The 13955-nt window shown below is 33.1% G+C and overlaps 1 protein-coding gene across 1 annotated transcript in view; it reads right to left on the bottom strand.

Moving 5' to 3' along the window:
* rigi (RNA sensor RIG-I) overlaps nt 1-13955 on the bottom strand; it is a 32446-nt gene that overhangs the window by 1315 nt on the left and 17176 nt on the right. Inside the window, exons 13-18 of the mRNA XM_084428305.1 lie at nt 12280-12425; nt 10845-10941; nt 7843-8013; nt 6573-6718; nt 6325-6471; nt 267-428 (exon numbers count right to left, since the gene is read on the bottom strand). Of these exons, the coding sequence (XP_084284431.1) occupies nt 267-428; nt 6325-6471; nt 6573-6718; nt 7843-8013; nt 10845-10941; nt 12280-12425 (869 nt within the window). The remainder of the gene's footprint in view (nt 1-266; nt 429-6324; nt 6472-6572; nt 6719-7842; nt 8014-10844; nt 10942-12279; nt 12426-13955) is intronic.

Raw genomic sequence — 13955 nt, 5'->3', positions numbered from 1 at the left:
AATGACACTATAAAAATAACTAAAACTTATTTTATTTCAGCTAGGCAACAGTTCTGATTCTAGTTTAGCATGAGTTAAAGTACTAAAGTAACTAAAACTTAATAAAAAATATACAGACATGTTAAAAACATCCCAAAAACTACAATATTACTAAAACTTAAAAGTGAAAACATAAAATATAAAAATAGACTAATTCAAAATATTAACAAAAACTCTCTCAATGACACTAAGATCACAGAAGCAGAAAGAGTCCACAGGTGTGTTACCTGGATGGTGAGGTAAGAGGCGATGAGACCCCAGTCGTGTTTGCAGTCGCCACAGAGCATCTTCTTGTTCTTACTGAAGCCACAGAAGGATCTTGGTTTCTTATGAGGAACAGTTGTAAAGCGTTCGAACATGGAGCGATCCAGAGCGATGTGATGAGACTCCTGCGGGAAAGAGAGAATGAGAAAGATGATAGACAGACAAACAAACAAACAAACAAACAGAAAGATGGTCCTAAAACGAACACATCCCTGAAGTTTAAAGGTTTTAAGTTTTTAAAGATCAGGGCCCGTATTCATAAAGAATCTTAATGCAAAGAGTAGCTCCTAGTGACAAAATTCTAAGAAAATTCTTAGAAATGTGGGCGTTTACTCTTAAAATGAAAGAAAAACTCCTAGTAAAGAAAAAAGTAATTCAGAAAGCATCTTAACCCTTAAAAGAGGTCTTAAGGTCAAAATTGTTAGGAGCACGGACGAGGACTTTTAAGAGGCTTAAGAGTTTCTTTAGCAGAGGAGAAAATGGCAGAAAGACGAAGAGGGAGAAGAAATGTGTTGTAGACAATGGATGACAGTGAGTTAATAAGACGCTATAGATTAGATCGTGCAGGGATCATGTTTGTGACTGATCTTTTTAGAGACGCGCTAATATCTCCGACACAGTGCAGAAATGCCATAGCGCCTGAAATGAAAGTAATCGCTACATTACGATATTTGGCAACTGGGAAAATTCCATGTTTGATACATTAAAACCAACATTCAAACCACCGCTTAAATAGACATGCCAGCAATCAGTGTAACTGGAAAGAGTGGAACAATTGTTATCATTCTAAGCAATCAAATACCTTATAGGAAATCAACAGCATGGTAAATAAAAAAAGGATTTATATACACATATATAATGTGTGTGTGTGTGTGTGTGTGTGTGTGAGAACGATCAAATAGGAAAAATTACGCATGTAAGTTCAAAGTGGAGGCTTAGAATAGACCCTATACTTAAAATCACTTTTTTTTTTTTTTCTTGGACAACCAACCAATCACAGTCTTCAAAAGATTGTGTCATACATAGCAACGGGGTCAACCCCGCCTCCTCACTAAGATAAAAGTTTTTGTATTTTCCTTACTCAGAGTTGCTCTCAGATCGGTCCCGAATCGCTCTTAAGCTAAGACTCCTACATAAAAGTTTTTAAGCTAAATTAAGAGTTTTCTGAGAGGATTCTTAGAATCTTTATGAATACGGGCCCAGTAGTTTAAAAAGCTTGAAGTTTGAAGGTTAAGATTTTTTTAAGATAAGTAGTTTAAAAAGCTTGAAGTTTGACTTTTTGTTTTTTTAAGATAAGTAGTTTAAAAAGCTTGAAGGTTTTAATTTTTTTTAAAGATAAGTAGTTTAAAAAGCTTGAAGTTTGAAGGTTAAGTTTTTTTGTAAAGATAACTAGTTTAAAAAAGCTTGAAGTTTTACTTTTTTTAAGATAAGTAGTTTGAAACGCTTGAAGGTTTTAAGTTTTTTAAGATAAGTAGTTTAAAAAGCTTGAAGTTTGAAGGTTAAGGTTTTTTTAAAGATAAGTAGTTTAAAAAGCTTGAAGTTTGAAGGTTACGTTTTTTTAAAGATAAGTAGTTTAAAAAGCTTGAAGGTTTTAAGTTTTTTTTAAAGATAAGTAGTTTAAAAAGCTTGAAGTTTGAAGGTTGTTTTTTTAAAGATAAGTAGTTTAAAAAGCTTGAAGGTTTTAAGTTTTTTTTAAAGATAAGTAGTTTAAAAAGCTTGAAGGTTTTAAGTTTTTTTTAAAAGATAAGTAGGTTAAAAAGCTTGAAGTTTGACTTTTTGTTTTTTTAAGATAAGTAGGTTAAAAAGCTTGAAGGTTTTAAGTTTTTTTAAAGATAAGTAGTTTAAAAAGCTTGAAGTTTGAAGGTTAAGTTTTTTTTAAAGATAAGTAGTTTAAAAAAGCTTGAAGTTTTACTTTTTTTAAGATAAGTAGTTTGAAAAGCTTGAAGTTTGAAGGTTAAGTTTTTTAAAGATAAGTAGTTTAAAAAGCTTGAAGGTTTTAAGTTTTTTTTAAAAGATAAGTAGTTTAAAAAGCTTGAAGTTTGACTTTTTGTTTTTTTAAGATAAGTAGGTTAAAAAGCTTGAAGGTTTTAAGTTTTTTTTAAAGATAAGTAGTTTGAAAAGCTTGAAGTTTGAAGGTTAAGTTTTTTTAAAGATAAGTAGTTTAAAAAAGCTTGAAGTTTTACTTTTTTTAAGATAAGTAGTTTGAAACGCTTGAAGGTTTTACGTTTTTTAAGATAAGTAGTTTAAAAAGCTTGAAGTTTGAAGGTTATGTTTTTTTTAAAGATAAGTAGTTTAAAAAGCTTGAAGTTTGAAGGTTGTTTTTTTAAAGATAAGTAGTTTAAAAAGCTTGAAGTTTGAAGGTTAAGTTTTTTTAAAGATAAGTAGTTTAAAAAAGCTTGAAGTTTTACTTTTTTTAAGATAAGTAGTTTGAAACGCTTGAAGGTTTTAAGTTTTTTAAGATAAGCAGTTTAAAAAGCTTGAAGTTTGAAGGTTATGTTTTTTTAAAGATAAGTAGTTTAAAAAGCTTGAAGTTTGAAGGTTAAGTTTTTTTAAAGATAAGTAGTTTAAAAAGCTTGAAGTTTGAAGGTTAAGTTTTTTTAAAGATAAGTAGTTTAAAAAAGCTTGAAGTTTTACTTTTTTTAAGATAAGTAGTTTGAAACGCTTGAAGGTTTTAAGTTTTTTAAGATAAGCAGTTTAAAAAGCTTGAAGTTTGAAGGTTATGTTTTTTTAAAGATAAGGGCCCGTATTCATAAAGAATCTTAATGCAAAGAGTAGCTCCTAGTGACAAAATTCTAAGAAAATTCTTAGAAATGTGGGCGTTTACTCTTAAAATTAAAGAAAAACTCCTAGTAAAGAAAAAAGTAATTCAGAAAGCATCTTAACCCTTAAAAGAGGTCTTAAGGTCAAAATTGTTAGGAGCACGGACGAGGACTTTTAAGAGGCTTAAGAGTTTCTTTAGCAGAGGAGAACATGGCAGAAAGATGAAGAGGGAGAAGAAATGTGTTGCAGACAATGGATGACAGTGAGTTAATAAGACGCTATAGATTAGATCGTGCAGGGATCATGTTTGTGACTGATCTTTTTAGAGACACGCTAATATCTCCGACACAGCGCAGAAATGCCATAGCGCCTGAAATGAAAGTAATCACTACATTACGATATTTGGCAACTGGGAAAATTCCATGTTTGATACATTAAAACCAACATTCAAACCACCGCTTAAATAGACATGCCAGCAATCAGTGTAACTGGAAAGAGTGGAACAATTTTTATCATTCTAAGCAATCAAATACCTTATAGGAAATCAACAGCATGGTAAATAAAAAAAGGATTTATATACACATATATAATGTGTGTGTGTGTGTGTGTGTGTGAGAGAACGATCAAATAGGAAAAATTACGCATGTAAGTTCAAAGTGGAGGCTTAGAATAGACCCTATACTTAAAATCACTTTTTTTTTTCTTCTTGGACAACCAACCAATCACAGTCTTCAAAAGATTGTGTCATACATAGCAACGGGGTCAACCCCGCCTCCTCACTAAGATAAAAGTTTTTGTATTTTCCTTACTCAGAGTTGCTCTCAGATCGGTCCCGAATCGCTCTTAAGCTAAGACTCCTACATAAAAGTTTTTAAGCTAAATTAAGAGTTTTCTGAGAGGATTCTTAGAATCTTTATGAATACGGGCCCAGTAGTTTAAAAAGCTTGAAGTTTGAAGGTTAAGTTTTTTTAAAGATAAGTAGTTTAAAAAGCTTGAAGGTTAAGTTTTTTTTAAAGATAAGTAGTTTAAAAAGCTTGAAGGTTTAAAATTTTTTTTAAAGATAAGTAGTTTAAAAAGCTTGAAGTTTGAAGGTTGTTTTTTTAAAGATAAGTAGTTTAAAAAGCTTGAAGGTTAAGTTTTTTTTAAAGATAAGTAGTTTAAAAAGCTTGAAGGTTTAAATTTTTTTTTAAAGATAAGTAGTTTGAAACGCTTGAAGGTTTTAAGTTTTTTAAGATAAGTAGTTTAAAAAGCTTGAAGTTTGAAGGTTAAGGTTTTTTTAAAGATAAGTAGTTTAAAAAGCTTGAAGTTTGAAGGTTACGTTTTTTTAAAGATAAGTAGTTTAAAAAGCTTGAAGGTTTTAAGTTTTTTTTAAAGATAAGTAGTTTAAAAAGCTTGAAGTTTGAAGGTTGTTTTTTTAAAGATAAGTAGTTTAAAAATCTTGAAGGTTTTAAGTTTTTTTTAAAGATAAGTAGTTTAAAAAGCTTGAAGTTTGAAGATTAAGTTTTTTAAAGATAAGTAGTTTAAAAAGCTTGAAGGTTTTAAGTTTTTTTTAAAAGATAAGTAGTTTAAAAAGCTTGAAGTTTGACTTTTTGTTTTTTTAAGATAAGTAGGTTAAAAAGCTTGAAGGTTTTAAGTTTTTTTTAAAGATAAGTAGTTTAAAAAGCTTGAAGTTTGAAGGTTAAGTTTTTTTTAAAGATAAGTAGTTTAAAAAAGCTTGAAGTTTTACTTTTTTAAGATAAGTAGTTTGAAAAGCTTGAAGTTTGAAGGTTAAGTTTTTTAAAGATAAGTAGTTTAAAAAGCTTGAAGGTTTTAAGTTTTTTTTAAAGATAAGTAGTTTAAAAAGCTTGAAGTTTGACTTTTTGTTTTTTTAAGATAAGTAGGTTAAAAAGCTTGAAGGTTTTAAGTTTTTTTTAAAGATAAGTAGTTTGAAAAGCTTGAAGTTTGAAGGTTAAGTTTTTTTAAAGATAAGTAGTTTAAAAAAGCTTGAAGTTTTACTTTTTTTAAGATAAGTAGTTTGAAACGCTTGAAGGTTTTAAGTTTTTTAAGATAAGTAGTTTAAAAAGCTTGAAGTTTGAAGGTTATGTTTTTTTTAAAGATAAGTAGTTTAAAAAGCTTGAAGTTTGAAGGTTGTTTTTTTAAAGATAAGTAGTTTAAAAAGCTTGAAGTTTGAAGGTTAAGTTTTTTTAAAGATAAGTAGTTTAAAAAAGCTTGAAGTTTTACTTTTTTTAAGATAAGTAGTTTGAAACGCTTGAAGGTTTTAAGTTTTTTAAGATAAGCAGTTTAAAAAGCTTGAAGTTTGAAGGTTATGTTTTTTTAAAGATAAGTAGTTTAAAAAGCTTGAAGTTTGAAGGTTAAGTTTTTTTAAAGATAAGTAGTTTAAAAAGCTTGAAGGTTTTAAGTTTTTTTAAAGATAAGTAGTTTAAAAAGCTTGAAGTTTGAAGGTTAAGTTTTTTTTTAAAGATAAGTAGTTTAAAAAAGCTTGAAGTTTTACTTTTTTAAGATAAGTAGTTTGAAACGCTTGAAGGTTTTAAGTTTTTTAAGATAAGTAGTTTAAAAAGCTTGAAGTTTGAAGGTTACGTTTTTTTAAAGATAAGTAGTTTAAAAAGCTTGAAGGTTTTAAGTTTTTTTTAAACATAAGTAGTTTAAAAAGCTTGAAGGTTTTAATTTTTTTTTAAAGATAAGTAGTTTAAAAAGCTTGAAGTTTGAAGGTTGTTTTTTTAAAGATAAGTATTTTAAAAAGCTTGAAGGTTTTAAGTTTTTTTTTAAAGATAAGTAGTTTAAAAAGCTTGAAGGTTTTAAGTTTTTTTTTAAAGATAAGTAGTTTAAAAAGCTTGAAGTATGAAGGTTAAGTTTTTTTAAAGATAAGTAGTTTAAAAAGCTTGAAGTTTTACTTTTTTTAAGATAAGTAATTTGAAACGCTTGAAGGTTTTAAGTTCTTTAAAGATAAATCATTTAAAAAGCTTGAAGTTTAAAGGTTTTAATTTTTTAAAGATAAGTATTTTAAAAAGTGTGAAGATTTTAAGTTTTTCAATATAAGTAGTTTAAAAAGCCTGTGGTTTAAAGGTGAATTATTTTATTTTATTATTTTTAACTAATTATAAAAAATGAAGACAAAAATATTAGTACTGTTATGAGACAATTGTACTTTCCCCGCTTCACTCATGCAGTGCATTTGTGATATGATAATCACACACTTGATTTCAATTTATTGTGCAGCCCTATGTATTTATTATATGATTTATGTAATGATGAAGGCCATACCTGCACGACTCTGAGGCTGTCACTCAAGCATGCAAACTTCTTGCACTTTCCGCAGAGGAGCCGGTAACTGCCTTGCTTTTTGGGTTTTTCGGGACTGGCGCTGACGTGATCCCTCCGGGCCTTGTCTTCTCTCTGCAACCTGTCCACCTGAACACACACACACACACACACACACACACAGATAAAGCGTTCAACGTCACGCAGCAGAGACGCGCTGATGTTTAAAACATGCAGTGAAAGTGCAGAACCTTGTAACTGAGATCCGAGTGGCTCTGCAGTTCCACGATCGCCTCCTCCACGATTTTCTCCTTCATCATGTTTATTTTCTCCTTCATAATGCGATCCTTATTACTGGAGATCAGGAAACACCGACTGCCCTCCGCACGACCACGACCTACACACACACACACAAAGGTTTGTTTTGTTATCATTGTGAGGACATTCCATAGGCATAATGATTTTTATACTAGACAAACTGTATTTTCTATCCTCTACACTAGCTCCATACCCATCACACACACACACACACACACACACACACTGACCCGACCGCTAAACCTGCCCATCACACACACACACACTTACCCTACCCCTAAACCTGCCCATCACACACACACACACACACTAACCCGACCGCTAAACCTGCCAATCACACACACACACACACACACACACACACACACACACACACACATACACACACACACACTTACCCTACCCCTAAACCTGCCCATCACACACACACACACACACACTAACCCTACCCATCACACACACACACACACACACACACACACACACACACACCTACCCTACCCCTAAACCTACCCATCACACACACACACACACACACACACACACACACACACTAACCATACCCCTAAACCTGCCCATCACACACACACACACACACACACACACACTAACCCTACCCATAACACACATACACACACTAACCCTACCCCTAAACCTACCCATCACACACAGGTACACACACACACACACACACACACACACACACACACACACACACACACTAACCCTACCCCTAAACCTTCCCATCACACAAATACACACTAACCCTACCCCTAAACCTACCCATCACACACACACACGCGCACACACACACTAACCATATCCCTAAACCTACCCATCACACGAACACACACTAACCCTACCCCTAAACCTACCCATCACACACACACACTAACCCTACCCCTAAACCTACCCATCACACACACACACACACACACACACACACACACACACACACTAACCATATCCCTAAACCTACCCATCACACACACACACACACACACACACACACACACTAACCCTACCCATCACATATACACACACACACCACACACACAGACACACACACACTAACCATATCCCTAAACCTACCCATCACACACACACACACACACACACACACACACACACACACACACACATATATATAGTGAATCGGTGTATTTGTGTTTATATGACTGTGAAAGAGTACGTGTTTGTTACCTCGAACTTGCACCATCTTCACCACGTTACCCACGTACTCGTACATCAGAACCAGGTTGCATTGTGGGATATCGATGCCTTCGTCAGCGACTGATGTGGCGATGAGTATCTTACTCTGATCTGAGCTCTTGAAAGAGTCCAAAACACCCTTCTTACTGGTCGGAGTCATTCCTGTAGCACAAATGATTTACATTTCAATAGGAAAATGCTCAAGAGTCTATGATTTGATCATTACTACAGTGATTATTATGTTATATGTTTGGCAACAGTTCTAACCATAATTGATCGAATGTTTAGCTTTTTATTTTTTAAGGCGAGACACGGCAGGTAAAAACATCGGGGTTTTTTTTTACTGGTCAATTTTGAGATTTTTGGATATTTGTCTTCAATAACAGTCTTCTTTCAGACTTGTGGTGAAGAAAAGTCAGAAATACACATTTAGGTCTTTATTTTACACACTTTGTCTGTTTGCGTCTGTAGATTTCTCATAAATTCAACAAAAGTTGGCGTTGTAAATCCGCGATCGCTGTCTGCTCCCTGTCATCACACACACCGCTGGAAAGCTCTCTCTCTCCTGTACAATGCTGTCGGATCCAAATATGGTCATTTCCTTTTTATCAGCAACCAATCGTGAAAGTAAAAGGGCTGAATGCGCAATCTCATTGGCTGATGATAAATCTTTAAAGCCCGTTTTCTCAAAATGACTTTTCTCTCTGAAATCTCCACTTCAGCAGCACCGATACACACCAAACCTTCCAGTCTTGTACCTAGTTATATTATGAAGACATTTACAGAGGGATTTGTAAATATATTATTCCTAGCCTGATTTATATAACATTTTATTCCATAAAACATGGCGAAAATCATTTTTTTTAAGGCTATTGACAGAATATTCAGATTTACAGGAGAACAAAAGTAGATATCCATAAATCCCTCTGTCATTTTTTTCCCATCTAATATGTGAACACACTGAAAAAATTAATTTTAACCTGGTTTATCCAATACTCAGATTTCGTTTTTTTAAATATATGTAAATTAGCGCATATTTAATTAGATATTGCCTAATTTGCATATTTAAATATTAAATTACAGAAATCTTGTAATACATTTTTTTTCTCATCTTAATGCATGTAATCAACTGGGAAAGTTTCATGGTGATATTTTCAGGACTCTGGTTTGATCTTCAGCCTTTCTGCTGTGTTTGTCTTGTGTCTTGATTGTCAGTTCACCTCGCTCTAACATCACAGCTGAATCCCATCCTAATTAGCTCTCACTCTCATTACTCACACACCTGTTTCTCATTTTCTGCACTGATTTTCTCCACTATTTATGCTTCTCTCTTTCTTTGGTTCTCGATCAGTGTGTCTTGGTTACCGTCCGGTTCACCACTGTCCCCTTGCCCGAAAGTCTTGTTTTGGTTGTTTCTAAACCTTTAAAGCCATGTCTGATTATTTAATCCTGTTTTGTTGTTTATTTGCCTAGTTCCTGTTCCCTATCTCGACTCAGCTTGCTCACCCGGTTTTTGACCTCCCTGCTTTCGTCCTGGACTATTGCCTTGGCTTCTTCCTTGAAACTGTTGGTCCGCTACTGGTTTTGACCCCAGCCTGTCCATTGGATTTCGCCTCTGTCTCGCCCTCTTACTTGGTGGCTCGGCTACCAATTATTTTGTGTTTTGTATTGTTTTCCTTCAACCTTTTGGACAATAAATCCTATTATCAATTGATCTGCTCTTGGGTTCCTGTTGTCCCTGCACCTCCCTAACAGATATCTGCTAGCTAAACATTTTACCCTATTCACCTGTAGTGTCTCGCCTTAAACAGCCATGTATGAAGACACATCATATTTCAGGATGACAATGTTAAGATTCATCAGGCTCAAATTATGAAAGAATGTTCACCTATTTCTAATTAAATTCATTGAAAGTATTTGTGATGTGCTGGAGGAGACGCTTGCATTGTCAGCACAAGATCGTGGCCAAGAATTGATGAACCTCTTGATGGAAATGAATGTTTTAAAGTGTCTTCCTACATGGTTGTTTAAGAAATGAAAAGCTAAACACTCGATCAATTAGAGTTAGAAGAACTGTTGCAGCACTAAGTTGAAGTCCTAAAGTAACTTAATAAAAGCTACATTGACAAAAAAATAAATAAACATAAAAAAACACAACAAAAATTACTAAAACTTGAACTAAAATTAATATGAAAAAATAATATCCATAAAATATGAACAAAAATACTATTTTAATACTAAAACTTTAATACATTTTAATAAATTGATAGCTGGCATATTTTAATACATTTTTGTGATTATTATGATAAAAAGTTTGATTTTGATTTAAAATGCAAATTTGTAATAATATAATAAATTTAATAAAGTGCTTGATTTCAGGGCTGCACAATTAGGCCAGAAAATTGTGATTATTTATCAATGAGACAATAAAAAAAAAGAAGTCATAATTCTACTGTAAAATTACTGTTATTACTAAATATTAAATTTTAAAATATATGAAATTACAATATTCAACAAAATAAGAAATATTATAATGTATTATAATTATAATTATTTTATTTTATTTTATAGTACAACTTTGAGGTTACAATACTAATATTTTTTCACTCTTAATTTCTTCATTTTCAAACATACCATCTGGCTTTATTTTGGAGGTTTTTAATATGTTTAATATTATATGTTTGGCCTTTTTTTATGTGTTTTTTATATGTTATTTGTCGAGATTCCAGCTCTGCTCACTCTGGATTTTTTTTAATTTATAAATATTTTGGTTTTTATTTATATATATATATATATATAATAAAACTAACATTTTAATAATAAAAAAGTAATAATATATATATATATTTGTCTGCAAAACTAATTTCAAGTACTTAAGCAGAAGCCTTTTTTAAATCATGACACACGTGAATGCAGTGTGTGTGTGTGTGTGTGTGCGCGTGCGTGTGTGCGTGCGTGCGTGCGTGCGTGCGTGTGTGTGTTTAAATTCCCACCTGAGCCGGTAAAGTTGGATTTTCGTCCTTTTCCGATCAGAACTCCAGGCATCAGGAACTTCAGGGAATCTGTGTCATCAATCCATTTCTTCATGGCCTTATATATAAACACACACACATGAATCCGACATCACATTCGGAGAAGAAACACATTTCCCTGGTTTCACAGACAAAGGCTTCAGGCTAAAGGCGTGTTTAAGCTGTTTTAACTGAAAGCATATCCTAAAATATGTCTGCCATTATACAGTCTCAAGAGACACACCAGTAACGTTTTATTCGGGAACACTTTACAATAAGGTTCATTAGTTAACATTAGTTAACTACCTTAGTTAACATCAACTAAGAATGAACAATACTTCTACAGCATTTATTAATCTTAGTTAATATTCATTTCAACATTTACTAATACGTTATTAAAATCAGAGGTTGTATTTGTTAACATTAATACATCAACTAATGTTATCGAATGAACCTTATTGTAAAGTGTTACCTTTTCTTCTAAGGCATTTTTATTAAAGCTATACTGTACATAACACTAAGGTTCATTAGTTAACATTACTTAATGTATTAATCAACATGAACTAACCATGAGCAATACATTTGTTACTGTATTAGTTCATCTTTGTTAATGTTAGTTCACAGTGCATTAACTAATGTTAACAAATACAACCTTTGTTCATTCTTAGTTGATGTTAACTAATGAACCTGATTCAAATTACAAAAATCTAACTTTTTATGTAACTGACTTTATTAAAATTAGGACCAGTGGCCAGTTCTTATAAACTTCTTAGACTAGTCTTAAAAGTTAGCCATCTAATTATTTTCGAAACGTAAGACTGATCACCTCTTGTCTTACAGGCACAGTCTTAACAACGTGTCTAAATTTATGCAACTGGCCCCTGTCTTCAAGAAAAAAATGAGATGACTAACTTTTCAGACTAGTCTAAGCAGGTTATGCAATTATAAGTTTATGCAACCGGCCCCAGGCCAGTATTTGCAGGAGTCACATGACTGAGGCCAGGGGGTCAGTTGCAAAACTTGTAATTGCATAAATTATAATTTGCATAACCTGCTTAGACTAGTCTTAAGTTAGGGTTACACTTTATTTTAAGGTGTCATTGTTACAGTGTAATTCTATAATCAAGTACTGAGTAATATTAATTAGGGTTAGAGTAGGATTAGGGTTTGGTTGAGGGTTAGTTGCATGTAATTATGCATAATTTACTGTTATTACTGTGGTAAGTACATGTAACCAATGTAACAAGGACACTGTAAAATAAACTGTTACCAAAGTTAGTCATCTAATTTTTTTCTTGAAGACAGGGGCCAGTTGCATAAACCTAGCCACTTTTAGCCACAGATATTGATGTATCTGACTTTAAAATTAGATGGCTAACTTTTAAGAAACGGTTTATGCAACTGGCCAGGGACTCACGTCAGCGAGGGCTCGGGTCCTGACGAACAGGACGGTGCGCGTCTGATCGTTGTTGTGATATTCTTCCTCCAGGATGAACCTCAGCTCCTCTAGTTTTGGGTTCTGCTGCCCCTCAGTGGCCAAATGCAGCAACTGCGGGCGCTGACCTGCATCCGGGAAACACACACACTCTCTGAACACACACACTCTCTGCGCACAGGGTCTCAATACACCTACTTATACTACGCCCTTTTGTGAGGAAAAAGTGCGCACTTTTGAGTGTGTAGCAGAAGAGTAGACAAGCTTTGGGAGAAACTATCCCGTCATACAATTGTGTCTTTAACAGTTGCTCTCTGTCACTGTAAACTGCCCTGTCAATCATCCTGTCACTGTAAACTGGCCTGTCAATCATCCTGTCACTGTTAACATCCTCCACATTTAATTTAATTTGCACGTTGATCTGTGTTTCATGCAGAGACTCTCCTCAAATGAATGCAGAATGATGCATTTAAAAGTTAAGGGTCAAACGGGTCTTTATAAAAGTCCACATTGTTATTGCAGATGAAATATAACATATTTATATAAATAACATCTGCATATTTTTCTATCAGGTTAAACTTTGATTAGTCACCCGAACCTTTATCTAAACCTCTCACTGTCGGTCGTGCATATCTGCCATGTTTTGTAGTTTTTAACACTTTTTACTAGTGTCTGTAGTTCCTCCTCCAAAGCGCAGTGGGTTGTGGGTAATATTAGCTGTTATAATGAGCACGGATCCACACTTTGAAAATCCACCGGAAATAGTAGATCATCCGGGGACTTCTGACACACTCTTTTCAACTTACTATTGTTACGACCCTGTCTTTTTATTCTCTACCTGATGGTGGCAGTATAACATCCGACTGTGACGTCACTGTTAATGGACTCCTTGCACAACTACCGCGTTCTAGTTAGTCCATATCGGGAGTTTATGAATGAATGAATGAATGCATGAATGTATGTATGAATGAATGAATGAATGAATGAATGAATGTATGTATGTATGAGTGAATGAATGTATGTATGAATGAATGAATGTATGTATGAGTGAATGAATGAATGAATGAATGAATGAATGAATGCATTAATGAATGTATGAATGAATGAATGCATGCATGCATGCATGCATGAATGAATGAATGAATGAATGAATGAATGAATGCATGAATGTATGTATGTATGAATGAATGCATGAATGCATGAATGAATGCATGAATATATGTATGAATGAATGAATGCATGGATGAATGAATGAATGAATGAATGCATGAATGAATGCATGAATGTATGTATGAATGTATGTATGAATGAGTGAGTGAATGAATGTATGAATGAATGAATGAATGTATGTATGAGTGAATGAATGAATGTATGAATGTATGAATGCATGCATGAATGAATGAATGAATGAATGAATGAATGAATGAATGAATGAATGAGTGAATGAATGAATGAGTGAATGAATGAATGCTCGCGCGATGCCTGTAACGATGTTAAATAGACTAGGCTATGTAATCAATAACACACACAGCGTTAGAGGAGAATGATGGTCAACTACTTTGAATATTACAGCATTCTGGGCATAAACATGTAAATGGTGAAAAGATTGACATTGAAAAAATTATACAGAATGATTAAAATATTTAATCCAAATAAAC

The sequence above is a fragment of the Rutilus rutilus genome, assembly GCF_951802725.1.
Source record: "Rutilus rutilus genome assembly, chromosome: 13".
In the NCBI taxonomy this organism is placed as follows: Eukaryota; Metazoa; Chordata; class Actinopteri; order Cypriniformes; family Leuciscidae; genus Rutilus; species Rutilus rutilus.
Note: the sequence above shows the minus strand (reverse complement) of the source record. Positions and strands in the feature narration are given on the sequence as shown.